Source organism: Poecilia formosa, unplaced genomic scaffold (assembly GCF_000485575.1).
Source record: "Poecilia formosa unplaced genomic scaffold, Poecilia_formosa-5.1.2 Scaffold100, whole genome shotgun sequence".
Taxonomy (NCBI): domain Eukaryota; kingdom Metazoa; phylum Chordata; class Actinopteri; order Cyprinodontiformes; family Poeciliidae; genus Poecilia; species Poecilia formosa.
This window is the reverse complement of record NW_006800039.1, coordinates 571,710-591,661: the sequence shown is the minus strand read 5'-3', so window position 1 is coordinate 591,661 and position 19,952 is coordinate 571,710. Positions and strand designations below refer to the sequence as shown.

At 40.4% G+C, this 19,952-nt stretch overlaps 2 protein-coding genes across 2 annotated transcripts in view; both read right to left on the bottom strand.

Annotated features, from left to right (window-relative positions):
• The window catches only part of hcn1 (hyperpolarization activated cyclic nucleotide-gated potassium channel 1), a 77,263-nt gene extending 72,656 nt beyond the window's left edge, over nt 1–4,607 (bottom strand). The window contains exon 1 of the mRNA XM_016674769.1: nt 4,160–4,607. Within this exon, the coding sequence (XP_016530255.1) occupies nt 4,160–4,600 (441 nt within the window). The 5' untranslated portion in view covers nt 4,601–4,607. The remainder of the gene's footprint in view (nt 1–4,159) is intronic.
• A 6,661-nt stretch (nt 4,608–11,268) lies between these two features.
• LOC107836977 (potassium/sodium hyperpolarization-activated cyclic nucleotide-gated channel 1-like) lies at nt 11,269–19,272 on the bottom strand. Its single transcript, XM_016674770.1, has 2 exons — nt 18,819–19,272; nt 11,269–11,810 (listed from the first exon to the last, which is right to left on the bottom strand). The coding sequence occupies exons 1-2, from the start codon at nt 19,172–19,174 to the stop codon at nt 11,288–11,290; spliced, it is 879 nt and encodes a 292-aa protein (XP_016530256.1). The 5' UTR covers nt 19,175–19,272; the 3' UTR covers nt 11,269–11,287.
• Between the last annotated feature and the right edge of the window lie 680 nt (nt 19,273–19,952).

The window sequence follows — 19,952 nt, the reverse complement described above, 5'->3', positions numbered from 1 at the left end:
TCCAAATCCAGCAATTTAGCCTTCACTTCCAGTGAAAAGTTCACATCCACTCATCACAGAATGTCACGTTCATTTTTGGCCTTTAAGAAGCCATTTGGAGCATTTTTCTCTTCCCCAAGATAAACCACTTTCATAATTTCCAGGATAAAGAGTTTGCATAAGCTCAAATTTATTGTGAATTTTTGGGCAAAACTAACAACGCATAAGCAAATATAGATTTTCAAACCCTTTCATTTGTAGATACATTACCTTTAACAGACTAGTGCCTGGACCACATGCTTTCTGTACCCGTGGCAACCGACAAAAGCATATGACGTGAAATTTTGACCCCTCTTCATAAGAGAAACAGTAGAGGTCATTTAGCTGGTTGGTTGCCTGACACGGACCTGATGTTGCACTCAAAAGGTCTTTATTATAGAGAAAATAAAAACATACACTTTCACACACCAATACACAGATTGATAAGCATCTTAATCTTTAACGCCTTACCCCAGGATGCAGGCGTGGCATGGAAGGAAGCTGGAGCTGAACTCGCAACTTTTCAGTTGCAACACACCTACTCCTGCGTTTGAGCCACAGTGGCCCAAAACCTTCTTTTGTAAAGTTGAGATTGTGGCTTTAGGAAGGTTTTTATTTTAATTTTACTTTATCCGTTTGCAGAAACAAATGAGATGTCTAGGGGATAACTGTCTTCTGGAAACAAAATATTGACTTTGTGTCCAAGTCGGAACTATATGACAAAAAGCCCAGTTTAATCAAAAAATATTAAACTGGGCTCACCCATTCTCAAACCCGTCATAAGCTGGAATAAAAGCCAGTTAGACGTTGCAACGGAGGGTTCTTATTAAATAATAATAATAATAATAATAATAATAATAATAATAATAATAATAATAAAAAACATCACCTAAAATCCTGTACCAGCTACAGGACTAAATGTGAAACGTTTAAAGGATATCAACATTCCAACAAAATGGCTGACTCTTTATAAAGTGCACAATATAGTAAATGAGAAAATAATACGAGCTCAGCTTAAATCAGAGCAACACTTTTACTCTGTTGACATTTCTGGTTTGATTTCGACATGAAATCAAACCAGAAAATGACTCCATAAATCGTGGCGTGAAAATATGCCGATGTCTGCTGAAGTCAAATCCGTCCCGTTCACCTCCTCAAAGATCGGGGGGAAAAAAGGAGCTAGTTTTCAGGTGTGTAAACAGCATGGTCTTCCAAGTGGTTGGTGCCTGTTTAAATTGTCCTGTTTGAGTGTACGCCATATTTACTGCTCGCCGTGACCTTTACGCCGTACGCTATAATTTCCCAAAGCTCTGCACATTGCAATAATTATGTGAGAGTAAACACGCGGATGAATAGCTGATCAAACACAAAGAGAGGGAGCCATGCATAAACAGCGGCAACCAGCAGGATAAATACCAAGTAAGGTAGGGTGTGGGCGAGCGCCGGTGATTTAACTACCCAGTCATCTGTGATGGATTCCTGCATTGCAACTTTCGACAAGCTTCCTAGCTTATCTTATATGGCTCATAGTCAAGTGAGTGTATCCACTCAGCTGTTTTATTTAAAACAGCTACGTGTTCTCGTTTTCGGCACAAGCAAATTTAACAGAACAAAAGCGCGGATTTACTAAAACATGGCAGGTAGTTACTTCAGCACACCTGCAGCTGACTACAAACCTATTTTTAAACACACATGGCCAACATCTATCATTTTAAGTAAAAATAAAATCCTTCCCTGTGGGTGAAAAAGAACGGCACGAATACAGCCAACATATTAATATGCCGTTTGTCTCTGCAGCACAAAGATCTAAAGAGGATTTAACAAAAAACAACAAATCTGAATGTGGCCAGTTCTGACTGTCCGGCCTGTGATGATGATTAAACAACACCCATCGTTCCCTCCGCAGACGGAGGAGAGAGATGTGACAAAGTGAGGAAGGAGGCGGCCAACACACCACGACAGATGAAGGAATGATGGATGAACATAGAGGACGGAGGACGACTTATTGTGGAAACTGACTGCCTGAATAACTAACTAAGTCTGTGGTTGAGCTGATGTAATGACAGTTACGCTGCTTGAAGTCCATTACGACGGCAGAGGCTGTATTTGTCCCTCCATTAGCGCTCTAATCCTGATGCAGACACCTGACATGTTGGAACTGACTGGACTCTTTCCAACTCACGTCTCCTGTGGATGCGTCGGCTGTTTTGAATGGGGCTCCGAAAAAACCCCCAAAAAACCTATTATTGTAATTTTAAAAAAGCCTGACATCTAAAAGGACAAACAGAAATGACAACAGCACATAGGTGAGAGAAGTGAACGAAAAGGAACAACGTGAATGAGAAGAACAGAGAGAAAAGCAGTGCTGCGAGTTCTGCTCCTCTATTCAAGCATTACGACGCGTCCCTATATGCTGCACCGCCAGGCTGCATGCTCACTGCAGATTTTCATTAACCTTGCTGCACCAAATATTTGTCTCAGCCACACAACACTCAGACCTATTCAAGTCGCTCTTTTCTGTGTGCTATTTTATAAGGCATAAAAGGGAGACTGAATAGAAAGGACAGCACTTTGTAAAAAATTTCATAAGCATATATATATTAAATATATATATATATATATATATATATATATATATATATATACACACATACACAAAATTAAGAAGTGCAACATGCATATGTATTCAGTAAATAAAAAAAACTGTGTAAGCAAATTTCATCAGGGGTTCATCAGCTCACCTGATTAGTAAATAGAGTCTCCTTGTGTGTATTCTAACCTCAGTATGGATGTAGCCGTTATCTGAAGGCCTCAAAAAGAAGCTACTTTTCAAATAGAACTACTTCTTTATGAAATAAAATAAAGAACCCAGCAGGGAACACAGCAAACACATGGCGAAGGGTTCTGTCTCTAAACAGATGAGAAAGACATTCTCTGCATAGTTGCAAAGTAATATTTGGTGGAAAACCAATCCTGCATGAAATCCCAAACACACCATCCCTGCGGTTTCATATGGTAATGGCGGCCTCGTGCTGTTTTCCAGCAAGAACAGGAAGCATCAGAATGGCGGTGAGATGTAACCAGGCGAAAATGTTTATATTCTGAACAAGAAATCACAAAGTGTAGTCCAGCACATTGGCCTTTTAGTTTAGCACTAATGCTAACTTTTGTTAGCTAGCTATGGTGTGCAGCATTTTACTACAGTACTTACAAATCATCATTCTCTCACTTGTCAGGCTGTTATTTATTTTTTTTTGTACCAAAATGCTGGGAAAACAAATTAGAATTGGTGGCAGCTTTTTTACAATGCTTCTGTAATCAAGAGTTGTCAGGCAGCCTAACCAGACGTCTTTATTATGCAACCCTGTCATACAACAGTGCAGCTCTAAAACTGCTTCCCGTTTTACTTCAAAATAAGAGTCTTAACTATAAACACAAGCAGGATATTATGAACATCTTATACCCACTTCACCAGACCAAATCAGGCTGACAGCAACTAGGTAGATTTTTTTCGCAAGACAGACTTCATTTTCACAAAACATACTGATGTGTGTTAGTATTATGCAATCTTGAGTTAACGGATATTATATTTCTGGTTTCCACCTTGCAAGAAGGGCAGTACTATATGTAGTTACTAGCAGGAACATTCTAACACAAGACTTTGTGGAACCGAGGCGTACCTTGAAACAGAAAGCGCGTCCGTGTCTAAATAAAAGTGCCTCTCATTTTAAAATATCTATTGACTGTAAAACTGTACTGGAATCAAACTGATTACCACAATTAGTAAGAAAACATGCGTAATTTAGGTGTGGAACACTACTTATGACCTCCTCAAATCTATAGAAAAATCACAAGAGCAGGATAAATCCTTCCACAACTGAAAATAATGAACTTTAAATTTGAGATTGTTCCCACCACCACGTTACATCTAGCTTTACTGTGTAGAATTGTCGATGAGTAATGTAGCCTTTTATTGCATTTAGTCAGTATATGTCTCCATAAAAACCCTCTAAAAATGGCACCGGGTGGTTTTAGATCCAGCTCACAAGCCCAAATATACACAGAATAATCTCATAACAACGACTCCCTCTCTTTTTTTTTCTCCTTTTAATCTATATGCAAAGAAATGCCGTATACACACCTCCTCCCACTGATGTATATATCTGATGAGCCGGGACAATCTCAACAGACGCAGCAGACTGAGGATCTTGGTGAAGCGGACGATTCGCAGAGCGCGTGCAGTTTTGTACACCTCCGAGTCGAAGCCTTTCTCCACAATTAAAAAGATATAATCCACCGGAATGGAGGAGAGGAAGTCCACCACGAACCAGCTCTTCAGGTAATTCATCTTGATGACCTTGGGGTCGAGGATGATCTCGGAGCTCTCCTCGTTGACGATCCCCGTCCTGAAGTTCATGACCAGGTCCACCAAGAAGATGGTGTCCGAAGCCACGTTGAAAACCAGCCAGGTGGTGGTGGTCTGCTCTGAGAAGAAGGTTATTCCCACAGGAATGATGATTAGATTCCCCATCATCATGATGAGCATTATCAAGTCCCAGTAGAACCTGCAACGGAGATGCATGCAATTTAGTGAAGCAACAAAAACAAGGCAGCCTTAGCTAGTTAACATGAATCGATAAAGATTGTTGCGTAATCCTATTACACAACTGGTGGTTTTACTGATTTCAAGGTGGAAGAGTTAAGACTATGGCTTTTATTTTACTATGTGAACCCACAGGAAGCATGAAGATCCATGCTAGAGTTATTGCCAGATCTCGTAACCATGATTCAAGGACACCAGGTTATCTATTGCTACCACTTACTGTCCCTTTTCAGGACTCTTTGGACTGAGACCCTCTCATACTTCACAGCCCCCTTAATGTCAGTGCGCTCTGCCTTGCCGTGCAAAGAAAAAAAAAGGAAAGGAAAAAGGCAGGAGTGATTCATCAGTTCCCATGCTCTGTTCACCAAGCGTCTCAGGCCCCAGAAAAGGCTGAGCGACCACGAAATGAAAATAGATGCTTTCAGGAATCCTATCTCCTTCTAAAAACTCTCCGCTGACGCCATCCCTGCTCGCTCCTGTCCCTGCCTCGCTGCCCGCTCGCTGACGTTACCGAAGGTGGAAATGGACTTGCTGGCTACTTGGCAGGCTGCCAGTCTGACGGGAGGACCGGCCACACAGAAATGGATCTGTGTGAATAAATTAAACCAGGGCCTTGGCTTTATAAATACCCACAGATCATGTGTCCGATAATTGTCTTCACTTTGGCTGAAAAGCGGTCTTCAAGGTGGCTCACAAAACCCACTGAAGGTATTTTTACACCAGTAGCAGATATTGAGCCCTGCAGTGGACTCTTAAGGAAATTGTATGATGCACTTTGGGTTTTTCATGCATTATATTCCTCTCAGTGGTGTTTTATTTTAAGATATGAAGACAATGATGGTAATAAGAATCATTAATTAGACATTCTAAGCATTAAGAGTTTAAAAAAAATTATACTTTTTGGTGGCTTACTGTGCTATTGTAATATTCCATGCCTATAAACGCATCCATGTTGCTTGAGCTTTTCCACCATCTGTCATGTTACAACCACAGTGTATCAGAACAGCATGTTGGGGGTAAATGTGTAGAAGGAAAATTAAACATGGTTTGATACTTTCTTTTGCAAAGAAAAATCTGAAAAATCTAGTATGAATATGCAACTTTTTTTGCTGCAATTACAGCTACTAGTTGTTTAGGGGTATGTCTCAACTTGCTTTAAACATAAATAATAATAATAAAAAAAATTTATTCTTTCCTTTGTTTCTTTGCAAAACCAATCCGGCACAGTCAGACTGGATTGTGTTCAGCTATTCTCAGCTGGACCTAGATCTGGACTTTCACTAGGCCGTTCTAACACATGAAATTGCTTTGATCTGAACCCTTCCACTATAGATCTGGTTGTTTATCATTTCTGTCCTGCGGGTAGGTGAACCTCCTATTTCCAGGATTGTCCTGTATTTAGTTCCATTTATCAGCTGTTTGTTGTGCATCTTTGTTCTTGGTCTGCGACAAACAAAACACCGGACTTTCTTCTCGTCACTTCTCCGTTAAGGACAGACAATAGACATATTGTCAAAAGATTCTCTCACCTGAGATGTGGATCTCTGCAACTTCTGTGCTACAACAGGAGCTTAGGTTCCTGCTCTGATTAATTCTCTGCATTTTTATCCTGTAGGGATAGGTTTTATACTGAGATTAATTTGGACTCAAGTGAACTCTTGTTTGCCAAGAACTGAATTTAGGGATATAAAATGAAAAAAGGGCCTTAAATAATAACAAGTGCAATGCTATTTCAAGTGTTTGTAGAAACATTTTAACATTTCATTTTCATCTCACTTTAAAAAAAAAGTACGTCCTGAGGTTCCAAGGTTGTAATGTGACAAAAATGTGAAAAAATGTCAATAAACAGCTCCGGGGAAAAAAATTAATAAAAAATAGGAGACCACTGCACTGAACCTCATTGAAAACCTCATGATTATTCCACCATATATTGACTTCTGGACTTTTCCTGAGTTAAAACATTAGTATCATTGTGTCTAAGTAAATGTGAACTTGCCTTCTCTGCATTATTTGAGGTTTGAAAGCACTGCAGGTTTTACGTTATATTGACCATTTCTCATTTTCTGCTAATAAACGCAAAATATTTCCTCGGGATTACGGAGACATGTTGTCGATAAAAAAAACAATGTTCATTTTACTCAAACATGTACATTTAAAAAGTTAAATCAGACTGTATTTTGAGTGCTTTCTTAATTCTCTTTCTAGAGCCGTATTTGCAAGGCACTGCATGTAAAGCACGAGTACCTTTTTTTTTTTTTCTTAGCATTTATTTATTTATTTATTTAAAAACAACTTATCTGCTGTGACTCATCTTTCCAATTTTCAGAGACACCAAAACTGGAATATTTACACTGGGGGCGATGGGGTCGAGAGTGAAGATGGAACACGAAATGATGAGCAAAAAAGATCATCGAAGCCTGTGGTTAAAGCAGGAAGCCCTATTAAAGTTAAACAAGTTGAAACACAAACAGCAGCTCAAAAGGTTAAGCTGCAAGTCAAGGAAATCTTGGATGTTTTCCACTCGTATTAACATAATGAAAAGGACTGCCCACATCTTTTATCTCTATCGTGACTTATTTTTGGGTGGTAATCACACTGTGCGCGACCTTTAAGACACCCACTTGAATAAGTCATCCAAAGGGTTGATCCAAAGCCCAGCATTTTGGGTGATATTTCTTTAAATGGGGTAGGAATTTGTGTTTTTTTTTTGTTTTTTTTTATAGACGTAGTCCATCATAAGTCTACCACCGCATTCTGCCTCTGCACTCATGTTTTCAGTCATCACTGGATTAAGCTCTTGGATTAATGGTCAAGTTCTCAGTTTATTCTCAGTCCCAGTTAAACCAGTAGCTGTAACTGTACCTTGTACGTCTGCATACAGCTTTTATTTATCCCCTTCTTCAGATTCAGGATGTCAAGCAATGCACAAGGTGCATTATTCAAGCAGTGCGCTCCTGTGCAGCACCAGCTTTGCAGTCAGCCACCTCCAGATGCGCCGCACATGCTTCTTTCAAAGCTTCACACTGTAAATCACCCCGAACACCCAAATAAGTCGCTGCCGTCATTGATTTACATGGGCGACAGGAGCGAGACACGGCCGACTCCGCAGTGACACTGCAGAGACGTTTCTTCCCGAGTCAATCCAATACCTGCTGCGTGACAATAGATTAAACAAGCATGTGCGACCCCTGAATATATATTTTATATTAAAAAAAACAACGAAAAAAAAAAAGCAAAGAAATGAGACAAAATGTTCTTGCACACATCACAGCTTAAAGTTTTAAAAGACATGAACCTCAAACTAAAATTCCCAGGCAGAGGGATTCAGTAGTAGAACTAATCCTGCTTTAAATCAAACCAGCACTTTTTTTTTTTACTCGTAGATTTCCTTTTACAACAAGTGATCCATCATAATCAGTGCCAGGCCAATCCTGCCAAGCAACAGAGGGAACCCTACATGATCTTAGTCAGTGCAGGCTGGTCCAATCCGGTCTGCAATATAACAGGTAAGGCACGTAGTAAAAGGTCGCAAAGTAATGATGCTTGTGCGGCGAGAAAAAACACAATCTTCTGGTCGGACAGAGGGGTCCCAGAGCAATCTACGGATAGAACTGCAAGACGCGGCGACAGTAATTTACTCAATATTTGCGTTTATTGGTAAATGTCTGAATAGATTTTGTTTTTATGTGGTAAGAAACTGCAGAACTTCTGGCTTGATCAAATTTGAGCAATCATTTTGGAGCATATATTGTAAAAAGAAATGCACGCACTATCCTCCACAAGTTTAAACTGCAATAGTTTAAGACTAGCATTGCAATTTATGAGGCCGAGGCGCACCAATCATTTGGTCAGATATCAGAACTGGAGATACTTTCCTTGAATTTTTTCTTACATCAACTCTGAAAAGTGATTCACTTATTCAATAAATGTACCAAAATAAGAACCTGCACAATTTTCTGTTATTTTAATTCATGCACTTTTCTGAGTTTAATAAAAATCTAATATGGGGTTAGGAACAAATGATTTGATGCGTAAAAGATGATAACCCTTTTACTACTTGATTTCCTGTTGAATTGAAACCCTCTACCTTTATAAAACTATTGTGTGACAGTCTTTCTATTCGGAAATCCATTTTTGGCCTGATCAGTGCATCTCTAGTTTACAAAATAAAATTAAAATGAACAATTTCCATCTTGAAAGCGGATTGCGTCAGAGTCCAACAAAACATAACACAAACCGTGAAGCCAGGCATGAAGCCTCTCCGAAATAAATCCATGAATAATAAATATTACTAACTTGCTATTAATCTTTAAGCAGGTACTGTGCACAAAGAATATGTTGCATATTGAGTTTCAAACACTCCCACCATGCATGGTGTCTTCCATGTGTTGTTTTTTTTTATTTTTTTTTTATGTATGGCTTTGGTCATACTACACTACACTGCTTAGATAACCAAACGAAAAAAGGTAGCCTGTTCACCTAAAATACACTCCGCCACTTTCAGGACTGTCTCAGAGCCGAAGTATCATCGTTTCTTTACATCGACTAAAGAGAAAGAATCCCTTCTGTCAAGCCACTCTTTGGAAAATGTCATTGAGAGGATAACCCGAGGGCAGCCTTCACCAACAGGAGAATGAGAAACATCTTCCAGTGCTGCGGCAGCAACAAGGAAGAGGCCAGTCTGGCCTTTTTNCGCTGCTTGAAGTCCATTACGACGGCAGAGGCTGCATTTGTCCCTCCATTAGCGCTCTAATCCTGATGCAGACACCTGACATGTTGGAACTGACTGGACTCTTTCCAACTCACGTCTCCTGTGGATGCGTCGGCTGTTTTGAATGGGGCTCCGAAAAAACCCCCAAAAAACCTATTATTGTAATTTTAAAAAAGCCTGACATCTAAAAGGACAAACAGAAATGACAACAGCACATAGGTGAGAGAAGTGAACGAAAAGGAACAACGTGAATGAGAAGAACAGAGAGAAAAGCAGTGCTGCGAGTTCTGCTCCTCTATTCAAGCATTACGACGCGTCCCTATATGCTGCACCGCCAGGCTGCATGCTCACTGCAGATTTTCATTAACCTTGCTGCACCACATATTTGTCTCAGCCACACAACACTCAGACCTATTCAAGTCGCTCTTTTCTGTGTGCTATTTTATAAGGCATAAAAGGGAGACTGAATAGAAAGGACAGCACTTTGTAAAAAATTTCATAAGCATATATATATTAAATATATATATATATATATATATATATATATATATATATATACACACATACACAAAATTAAGAAGTGCAACATGCATATGTATTCAGTAAATAAAAAAAAACTGTGTAAGCAAATTTCATCAGGGGTTCATCAGCTCACCTGATTAGTAAATAGAGTCTCCTTGTGTGTATTCTAACCTCAGTATGGATGTAGCCGTTATCTGAAGGCCTCAAAAAGAAGCTACTTTTCAAATAGAACTACTTCTTTATGAAATAAAATAAAGAACCCAGCAGGGAACACAGCAAACACATGGCGAAGGGTTCTGTCTCTAAACAGATGAGAAAGACATTCTCTGCATAGTTGCAAAGTAATATTTGGTGGAAAACCAATCCTGCATGAAATCCCAAACACACCATCCCTGCGGTTTCATTTGGTAATGGCGGCCTCGTGCTGTTTTCCAGCAAGAACAGGAAGCATCAGAATGGCGGTGAGATGTAACCAGGCGAAAATGTTTATATTCTGAACAAGAAATCACAAAGTGTGGTCCAGCACATTGGCCTTTTAGTTTAGCACTAATGCTAACTTTTGTTAGCTAGCTATGGTGTGCAGCATTTTACTACAGTACTTACAAATCATCATTCTCTCACTTGTCAGGCTGTTATTTATTTTTTTTGTACCAAAATGCTGGGAAAACAAATTAGAATTGGTGGCAGCTTTTTTACAATGCTTCTGTAATCAAGAGTTGTCAGGCAGCCTAACCAGACGTCTTTATTATGCAACCCTGTCACACAACAGTGCAGCTCTAAAACTGCTTCCCGTTTTACTTCAAAATAAGAGTCTTAACTATAAACACAAGCAGGATATTATGAACATCTTATACCCACTTCACCAGACCAAATCAGGCTGACAGCAACTAGGTAGATTTTTTTCGCAAGACAGACTTCATTTTCACAAAACATACTGAAGTGTGTTAGTATTATGCAATCTTGAGTTAACGGATATTATATTTCTGGTTTCCACCTTGCAAGAAGGGCAGTACTATATGTAGTTACTAGCAGGAACATTCTAACACAAGACTTTGTGGAACCGAGGCGTACCTTGAAACAGAAAGCGCGTCCGTGTCTAAATAAAAGTGCCTCTCATTTTAAAATATCTATTGACTGTAAAACTGTACTGGAATCAAACTGATTACCACAATTAGTAAGAAAACATGCGTAATTTAGGTGTGGAACACTACTTATGACCTCCTCAAATCTATAGAAAAATCACAAGAGCAGGATAAATCCTTCCACAACTGAAAATAATGAACTTTAAATTTGAGATTGTTCCCACCACCACGTTACATCTAGCTTTACTGTGTAGAATTGTCGATGAGTAATGTAGCCTTTTATTGCATTTAGTCAGTATATGTCTCCATAAAAACCCTCTAAAAATGGCACCGGGTGGTTTTAGATCCAGCTCACAAGCCCAAATATACACAGAATAATCTCATAACAACGACTCCCTCTCTTTTTTTTTCTCCTTTTAATCTATATGCAAAGAAATGCCGTATACACACCTCCTCCCACTGATGTATATATCTGATGAGCCGGGACAATCTCAACAGACGCAGCAGACTGAGGATCTTGGTGAAGCGGACGATTCGCAGAGCGCGTGCAGTTTTGTACACCTCCGAGTCGAAGCCTTTCTCCACAATTAAAAAGATATAATCCACCGGAATGGAGGAGAGGAAGTCCACCACGAACCAGCTCTTCAGGTAATTCATCTTGATGACCTTGGGGTCGAGGATGATCTCGGAGCTCTCCTCGTTGACGATCCCCGTCCTGAAGTTCATGACCAGGTCCACCAAGAAGATGGTGTCCGAAGCCACGTTGAAAACCAGCCAGGTGGTGGTGGTCTGCTCTGAGAAGAAGGTTATTCCCACAGGAATGATGATTAGATTCCCCATCATCATGATGAGCATTATCAAGTCCCAGTAGAACCTGCAACGGAGATGCATGCAATTTAGTGAAGCAACAAAAACAAGGCAGCCTTAGCTAGTTAACATGAATCGATAAAGATTGTTGCGTAATCCTATTACACAACTGGTGGTTTTACTGATTTCAAGGTGGAAGAGTTAAGACTATGGCTTTTATTTTACTATGTGAACCCACAGGAAGCATGAAGATCCATGCTAGAGTTATTGCCAGATCTCGTAACCATGATTCAAGGACACCAGGTTATCTATTGCTACCACTTACTGTCCCTTTTCAGGACTCTTTGGACTGAGACCCTCTCATACTTCACAGCCCCCTTAATGTCAGTGCGCTCTGCCTTGCCGTGCAAAGAAAAAAAAAGGAAAGGAAAAAGGCAGGAGTGATTCATCAGTTCCCATGCTCTGTTCACCAAGCGTCTCAGGCCCCAGAAAAGGCTGAGCGACCACGAAATGAAAATAGATGCTTTCAGGAATCCTATCTCCTTCTAAAAACTCTCCGCTGACGCCATCCCTGCTCGCTCCTGTCCCTGCCTCGCTGCCCGCTCGCTGACGTTACCGAAGGTGGAAATGGACTTGCTGGCTACTTGGCAGGCTGCCAGTCTGACGGGAGGACCGGCCACACAGAAATGGATCTGTGTGAATAAATTAAACCAGGGCCTTGGCTTTATAAATACCCACAGATCATGTGTCCGATAATTGTCTTCACTTTGGCTGAAAAGCGGTCTTCAAGGTGGCTCACAAAACCCACTGAAGGTATTTTTACACCAGTAGCAGATATTGAGCCCTGCAGTGGACTCTTAAGGAAATTGTATGATGCACTTTGGGTTTTTCATGCATTATATTCCTCTCAGTGGTGTTTTATTTTAAGATATGAAGACAATGATGGTAATAAGAATCATTAATTAGACATTCTAAGCATTAAGAGTTTAAAAAAAATTATACTTTTTGGTGGCTTACTGTGCTATTGTAATATTCCATGCCTATAAACGCATCCATGTTGCTTGAGCTTTTCCACCATCTGTCATGTTACAACCACAGTGTATCAGAACAGCATGTTGGGGGTAAATGTGTAGAAGGAAAATTAAACATGGTTTGATACTTTCTTTTGCAAAGAAAAATCTGAAAAATCTAGTATGAATATGCAACTTTTTTTGCTGCAATTACAGCTACTAGTTGTTTAGGGGTATGTCTCAACTTGCTTTAAACATAAATAATAATAATAAAAAAAATTTATTCTTTCCTTTGTTTCTTTGCAAAACCAATCCGGCACAGTCAGACTGGATTGTGTTCAGCTATTCTCAGCTGGACCTAGATCTGGACTTTCACTAGGCCGTTCTAACACATGAAATTGCTTTGATCTGAACCCTTCCACTATAGATCTGGTTGTTTATCATTTCTGTCCTGCGGGTAGGTGAACCTCCTATTTCCAGGATTGTCCTGTATTTAGTTCCATTTATCAGCTGTTTGTTGTGCATCTTTGTTCTTGGTCTGCGACAAACAAAACACCGGACTTTCTTCTCGTCACTTCTCCGTTAAGGACAGACAATAGACATATTGTCAAAAGATTCTCTCACCTGAGATGTGGATCTCTGCAACTTCTGTGCTACAACAGGAGCTTAGGTTCCTGCTCTGATTAATTCTCTGCATTTTTATCCTGTAGGGATAGGTTTTATACTGAGATTAATTTGGACTCAAGTGAACTCTTGTTTGCCAAGAACTGAATTTAGGGATATAAAATGAAAAAAGGGCCTTAAATAATAACAAGTGCAATGCTATTTCAAGTGTTTGTAGAAACATTTTAACATTTCATTTTCATCTCACTTTAAAAAAAAAGTACGTCCTGAGGTTCCAAGGTTGTAATGTGACAAAAATGTGAAAAAATGTCAATAAACAGCTCCGGGGAAAAAAATTAATAAAAAATAGGAGACCACTGCACTGAACCTCATTGAAAACCTCATGATTATTCCACCATATATTGACTTCTGGACTTTTCCTGAGTTAAAACATTAGTATCATTGTGTCTAAGTAAATGTGAACTTGCCTTCTCTGCATTATTTGAGGTTTGAAAGCACTGCAGGTTTTACGTTATATTGACCATTTCTCATTTTCTGCTAATAAACGCAAAATATTTCCTCGGGATTACGGAGACATGTTGTCGATAAAAAAAACAATGTTCATTTTACTCAAACATGTACATTTAAAAAGTTAAATCAGACTGTATTTTGAGTGCTTTCTTAATTCTCTTTCTAGAGCCGTATTTGCAAGGCACTGCATGTAAAGCACGAGTACCTTTTTTTTTTTTTCTTAGCATTTATTTATTTATTTATTTAAAAACAACTTATCTGCTGTGACTCATCTTTCCAATTTTCAGAGACACCAAAACTGGAATATTTACACTGGGGGCGATGGGGTCGAGAGTGAAGATGGAACACGAAATGATGAGCAAAAAAGATCATCGAAGCCTGTGGTTAAAGCAGGAAGCCCTATTAAAGTTAAACAAGTTGAAACACAAACAGCAGCTCAAAAGGTTAAGCTGCAAGTCAAGGAAATCTTGGATGTTTTCCACTCGTATTAACATAATGAAAAGGACTGCCCACATCTTTTATCTCTATCGTGACTTATTTTTGGGTGGTAATCACACTGTGCGCGACCTTTAAGACACCCACTTGAATAAGTCATCCAAAGGGTTGATCCAAAGCCCAGCATTTTGGGTGATATTTCTTTAAATGGGGTAGGAATTTGTGTTTTTTTTTTGTTTTTTTTTATAGACGTAGTCCATCATAAGTCTACCACCGCATTCTGCCTCTGCACTCATGTTTTCAGTCATCACTGGATTAAGCTCTTGGATTAATGGTCAAGTTCTCAGTTTATTCTCAGTCCCAGTTAAACCAGTAGCTGTAACTGTACCTTGTACGTCTGCATACAGCTTTTATTTATCCCCTTCTTCAGATTCAGGATGTCAAGCAATGCACAAGGTGCATTATTCAAGCAGTGCGCTCCTGTGCAGCACCAGCTTTGCAGTCAGCCACCTCCAGATGCGCCGCACATGCTTCTTTCAAAGCTTCACACTGTAAATCACCCCGAACACCCAAATAAGTCGCTGCCGTCATTGATTTACATGGGCGACGGGAGCGAGACACGGCCGACTCCGCAGTGACACTGCAGAGACGTTTCTTCCCGAGTCAATCCAATACCTGCTGCGTGACAATAGATTAAACAAGCATGTGCGACCCCTGAATATATATTTTATATTAAAAAAAACAACGAAAAAAAAAAAGCAAAGAAATGAGACAAAATGTTCTTGCACACATCACAGCTTAAAGTTTTAAAAGACATGAACCTCAAACTAAAATTCCCAGGCAGAGGGATTCAGTAGTAGAACTAATCCTGCTTTAAATCAAACCAGCACTTTTTTTTTTTACTCGTAGATTTCCTTTTACAACAAGTGATCCATCATAATCAGTGCCAGGCCAATCCTGCCAAGCAACAGAGGGAACCCTACATGATCTTAGTCAGTGCAGGCTGGTCCAATCCGGTCTGCAATATAACAGGTAAGGCACGCAGTGAAAGGTCACAAAGTAATGATGCTTGTGCGGCGAGAAAAAACACAATCTTCTGGTCGGACAGAGGGGTCCCAGAGCAATCTACGGATAGAACTGCAAGACGCGGCGACAGTAATTTACTCAATATTTGCGTTTATTGGTAAATGTCTGAATAGATTTTGTTTTTATGTGGTAAGAAATTGCAGAACTTCTGGCTTGATCAAATTTGAGCAATCATTTTGGAGCATATATTGTAAAAAGAAATGCACGCACTATCCTCCACAAGTTTAAACTGCAATAGTTTAAGACTAGCATTGCAATTTATGAGGCCGAGGCGCACCAATCATTTGGTCAGATATCAGAACTGGAGATACTTTCCTTGAATTTTTTCTTACATCAACTCTGAAAAGTGATTCACTTATTCAATAAATGTACCAAAATAAGAACCTGCACAATTTTCTGTTATTTTAATTCATGCACTTTTCTGAGTTTAATAAAAATCTAATATGGGGTTAGGAACAAATGATTTGATGCGTAAAAGATGATAACCCTTTTACTACTTGATTTCCTGTTGAATTGAAACCCTCTACCTTTATAAAACTATTGTGTGATAGTCTTTCTATTCGGAAATCCATTTTTGGCCTGATCAGTGCATCTCTAGTTTACAAAATAAAATTAAAATGAACAATTTCCATCTTGAAAGCGGATTGCGTCAGAGTCCAACAAAACATAACACAAACCGTGAAGCCAGGCATGAAGCCTCTCCGAAATAATCCATGAATAATAAATATTACTAACTTGCTATTAATCTTTAAGCAGGTACTGTGCACAAAGAATATGTTGCATATTGAGTTTCAAACACTCCCACCATGCATGGTGTCTTCCATGTGTTGTTTTTTTTTATTTTTTTTTTATGTATGGCTTTGGTCATACTACACTACACTGCTTAGATAACCAAACGAAAAAAGGTAGCCTGTTCACCTAAAATACACTCCGCCACTTTCAGGACTGTCTCAGAGCCGAAGTATCATCGTTTCTTTACATCGACTAAAGAGAAAGAATCCCTTCTGTCAAGCCACTCTTTGGAAAATGTCATTGAGAGGATAACCCGAGGGCAGCCTTCACCAGCAGGAGAATGAGAAACATCTTCCAGTGCTGCGGCAGCAATAAGGAAGAGGCCAGTCTGGCCTTTCTTTGCTGTGACATGTCCCCTTACAAATGCATGAGCAAAAATCTTGCCCGTTATTGCTACAAATTCAAAAAGGAAGTATGGATTACTCCTCATTATTCCTGGCGTGCCTTTTGGTCATCTGTGGAAGGGGTCAGTCTTCTTGCGTAATTGTTTGTGGATTCTACTAAGCTCACTGACTGCCGTTTGTCGCTAATCTTGCCCACGAAGTTTGCACTTCTGTGTATCCACAAGGACATCTGGAAGTGTCTATGTGTTTGACTATGCCTTCCTCCAAGTGTATAATATAGACAATTTCTACATTTCACCTGCAGAGTGGCTCAGAGGTGGGCCAGCATCGGATTCTGCCTTTGATTCTGCCTTGAGTTGAAAACAATGTGTTTTTCACTATATTTATCTGCTGCTCCGGCAGGCACAATGCAGTCAAATGCCTACCAGACATACTTTTTAGTAGCTTGTAAATTCTAGTTTGAAAACATGAATACAGTGTTGTCTTGTGGTAGTGACGAGAAGCCACTTTTAGCTTGAGTCTTTGTTTTTCTTGCATCCAAATGTTGCAGACATGCAAATTTGTCTTTCTTCTACATATGAGAAAAAAGATGTTTCAGCCAGCTGACGAGCAGAGGCCAGAAATAGGTAGGGAAGGGCCAGCGCTATGCTACTCTATGGTTCATGAAGAGAGCAATGTTTTAAAAAATGCAGATATACTCTTGTAGTTTATCTGGCACGTCAAGAAAAGATTTTGAAACTCTAACTTCATAAAACAAGAGTCTAACTTGCTACCCACAACTTGCTCATTTCTACTTAGGACTCAAGCGTATTGGAAAACCTATTGCTGCTCGTCTTCAACCTGAGATCGAGTGGCCCTTAAATCAGCAGCAGTGTACACAGAGTTCTGCATTCACAGTTCCTGCCCAAAGCTCAGGACCACGGACAGCTCTGTGGTAGCGGCAAACAGAGGGAACAACTGGGATGATTGTCCTCGTGCCAAAAGCCCACTGGTGCAAAAGCCGGACCAGATGAAATGCTTAATTGGTCAAGAATTGAACTGTAAACATGCAAACATGCAGCATGTGCGTCACTGGTCCTTCCTGTGCATGATCTGGTTAGTGCTGGAAATATAAAACCAACTGTCTGGATCCATTTGCCACACAACCTGTGCTATAGGATTTAGGATTTGTGATATAAAGTGTTTTCTCCAAACCAATACCCAAAATGGAACAAGGCATATATGCAAATTTGACAACTATGTAAATGTCAATATCACTCTTTGGAGGAGTTATGAACTGCTTCTATGCTGCAGCCAGCACATTCTCTCATTATGACAGCTGTAACATCTTCTACAGATTCAGTCTCATCGATTGATTTAGGTCGGGGGGGGGGTTTGTTGTTGTTGTTGTTGTTTTTCTTCTTTCCTGTTGTGTTTTTGTTGAGTTTGCTGCTTTTGACTAGAATCATGCCAGCATATAAGAAAAACAAATAGCAAAAATAAAAGTTCTGGAGAAAAAGAATGAAAATAACCCTGGATCAGTCTGTTGTAGATTGTGGAATATAAAAAAAGATAAACATTTAATTTTGGGTTTCCCCATAATACCAATGGAAGAAGAGAGTCCATGTCCAATATAAATTAGACAAGGCTGCCAAACTTTGAGATTTCTCTCCATTAATACGTGGAAAATGTGAGATATTCCAGTGGAAGCAACTCAAACACAGCCTTACACCTCCTCTTTTAGTTTCCCTAAATTTATTCAACATGGCAGTTTTTGCTTCTTCTTTCCCCCTACGTGATTTTACCGCATTCTGTGCTTTCCCCACCCCTGCACGCAGGCCTTTCGCTTTACCGCCGCCTACAATGAAATGTTTACTACCGTGATGGTGCAGAGGCATTGTCACGTTGTGCCCAGGTGAAGTCGCCCCTTCAGATAGAGGAACACGTCGCCCAGTTTGTGTGAAACATGCAGGAAATCTGAGCTGTGAGAATGTTTGCAAATTCTGACATTCAGCAATCTTTTCCCAAGGACACCCCACCAATATATGCATCATTATTATTATTTTAATTCTAATTCTTTTTTTTTTTTTTTTTTTTTTTTTTTAATATGCGCAATGAATCAGCCTTGGAGCAGAGCCTCTCTGCCTGCAGAAACCAGATTGCTTACATGCAGAGGTAGATTAGTGGATGCGCTTAGGGGCCAGGCTGTATGAGGCTATCGCTCCCAGACCCTCAGGGTGACGGAGGGGATGCATTCAGAGGGAGGGGTGAGCAGGTGTCTGTTCCAGTCCTTACCTAAAATCGCTATATGGGTGAATGATCCAGTATCCGGCCGTCTGGACCCTCTCTTGCTCTTTCTCCACGGCTTTCTGACTGCCGAACATTCGCAAGGAGAACTTATTGACTCCGGGCTGCATCATCGCCCCGAATTGCCTCTGCATAAAACCATGCTGCCTGGACGCCCCGTCCAGGTCGTCAAAGCCGACCATGGCCTCTTCCCGCTCCCCCTTGAAGCCCACGGAGTTGCCATGGTCCTTCGTGTTCTGGCTCCCCGTGTTATTTTTCTGTATCGAGTCTTGCCTCTGAAAAACATTATTCCCATCCGCCTTCTCCTCCTTGTTGCCGGAGAACGAATTGGATTTGTCTTCCATGGTGCTCCGAGTTTGCCCGTTGTTCTCTGTGGACAGAGCGCTCCGCCGGCTGCTCGCGAGAGAGGACCCGCCGTGGGCTCTGCTGGTTCTTCTCGGTGTCCTTCAAACTGTTCGGCTTCTCTTGTCTTCAAATGCGAGTGCTGCAAACTGAGACGGGAGTGCACGGGAGCCCGGTGGATCAGGTTTCTTGGGTTACCGCCATCTACCGACGGCCCCGGCTCCTGGCGTGCAGCGTCTGTGCTTCATCCCTCACTCCGCACGGCACTGCGGTTTAACTGGCACATGCTCCTGCACCTTATTTACATAATGCTACTGGCGAAATGTGGCCCGTGAGATCCCTCTGTCCTCCTCTCCGAACATCTGTCAGAGAGGAGGAAGTAGTGGTGGTGGTGGGGGTTGGGGTTGGGGGGGGGGGACGCATTAAAAATAATAGTTTTGTTGTCAGTTTCTGTTTCTGTTTTGGCCTGAATGACGATATAAGTTTTATTTTTGCGCTAATGCACGACATATTCCATCACGATTAAAAAGATGCACGTAAGTTTGATCGACTCACTGTAGCATTTTTTTGGTGGGGGAGAATAATAATTTTTAATGTGTTGAACTTTTCCACATTTTGCCAAATTTCAGTGGAATATTCTGCAGTATAGTAATAAGGTGCCCAATTGGGAATCATGTTTTGCTTTGTTGTTGTTGCAAATTTGAATCTGGTAAAGGCGTGTCATGCATATCCTACATACTTTGTTGAAGCACATTGTGCCGAGAACACAGCTGCCAAGTA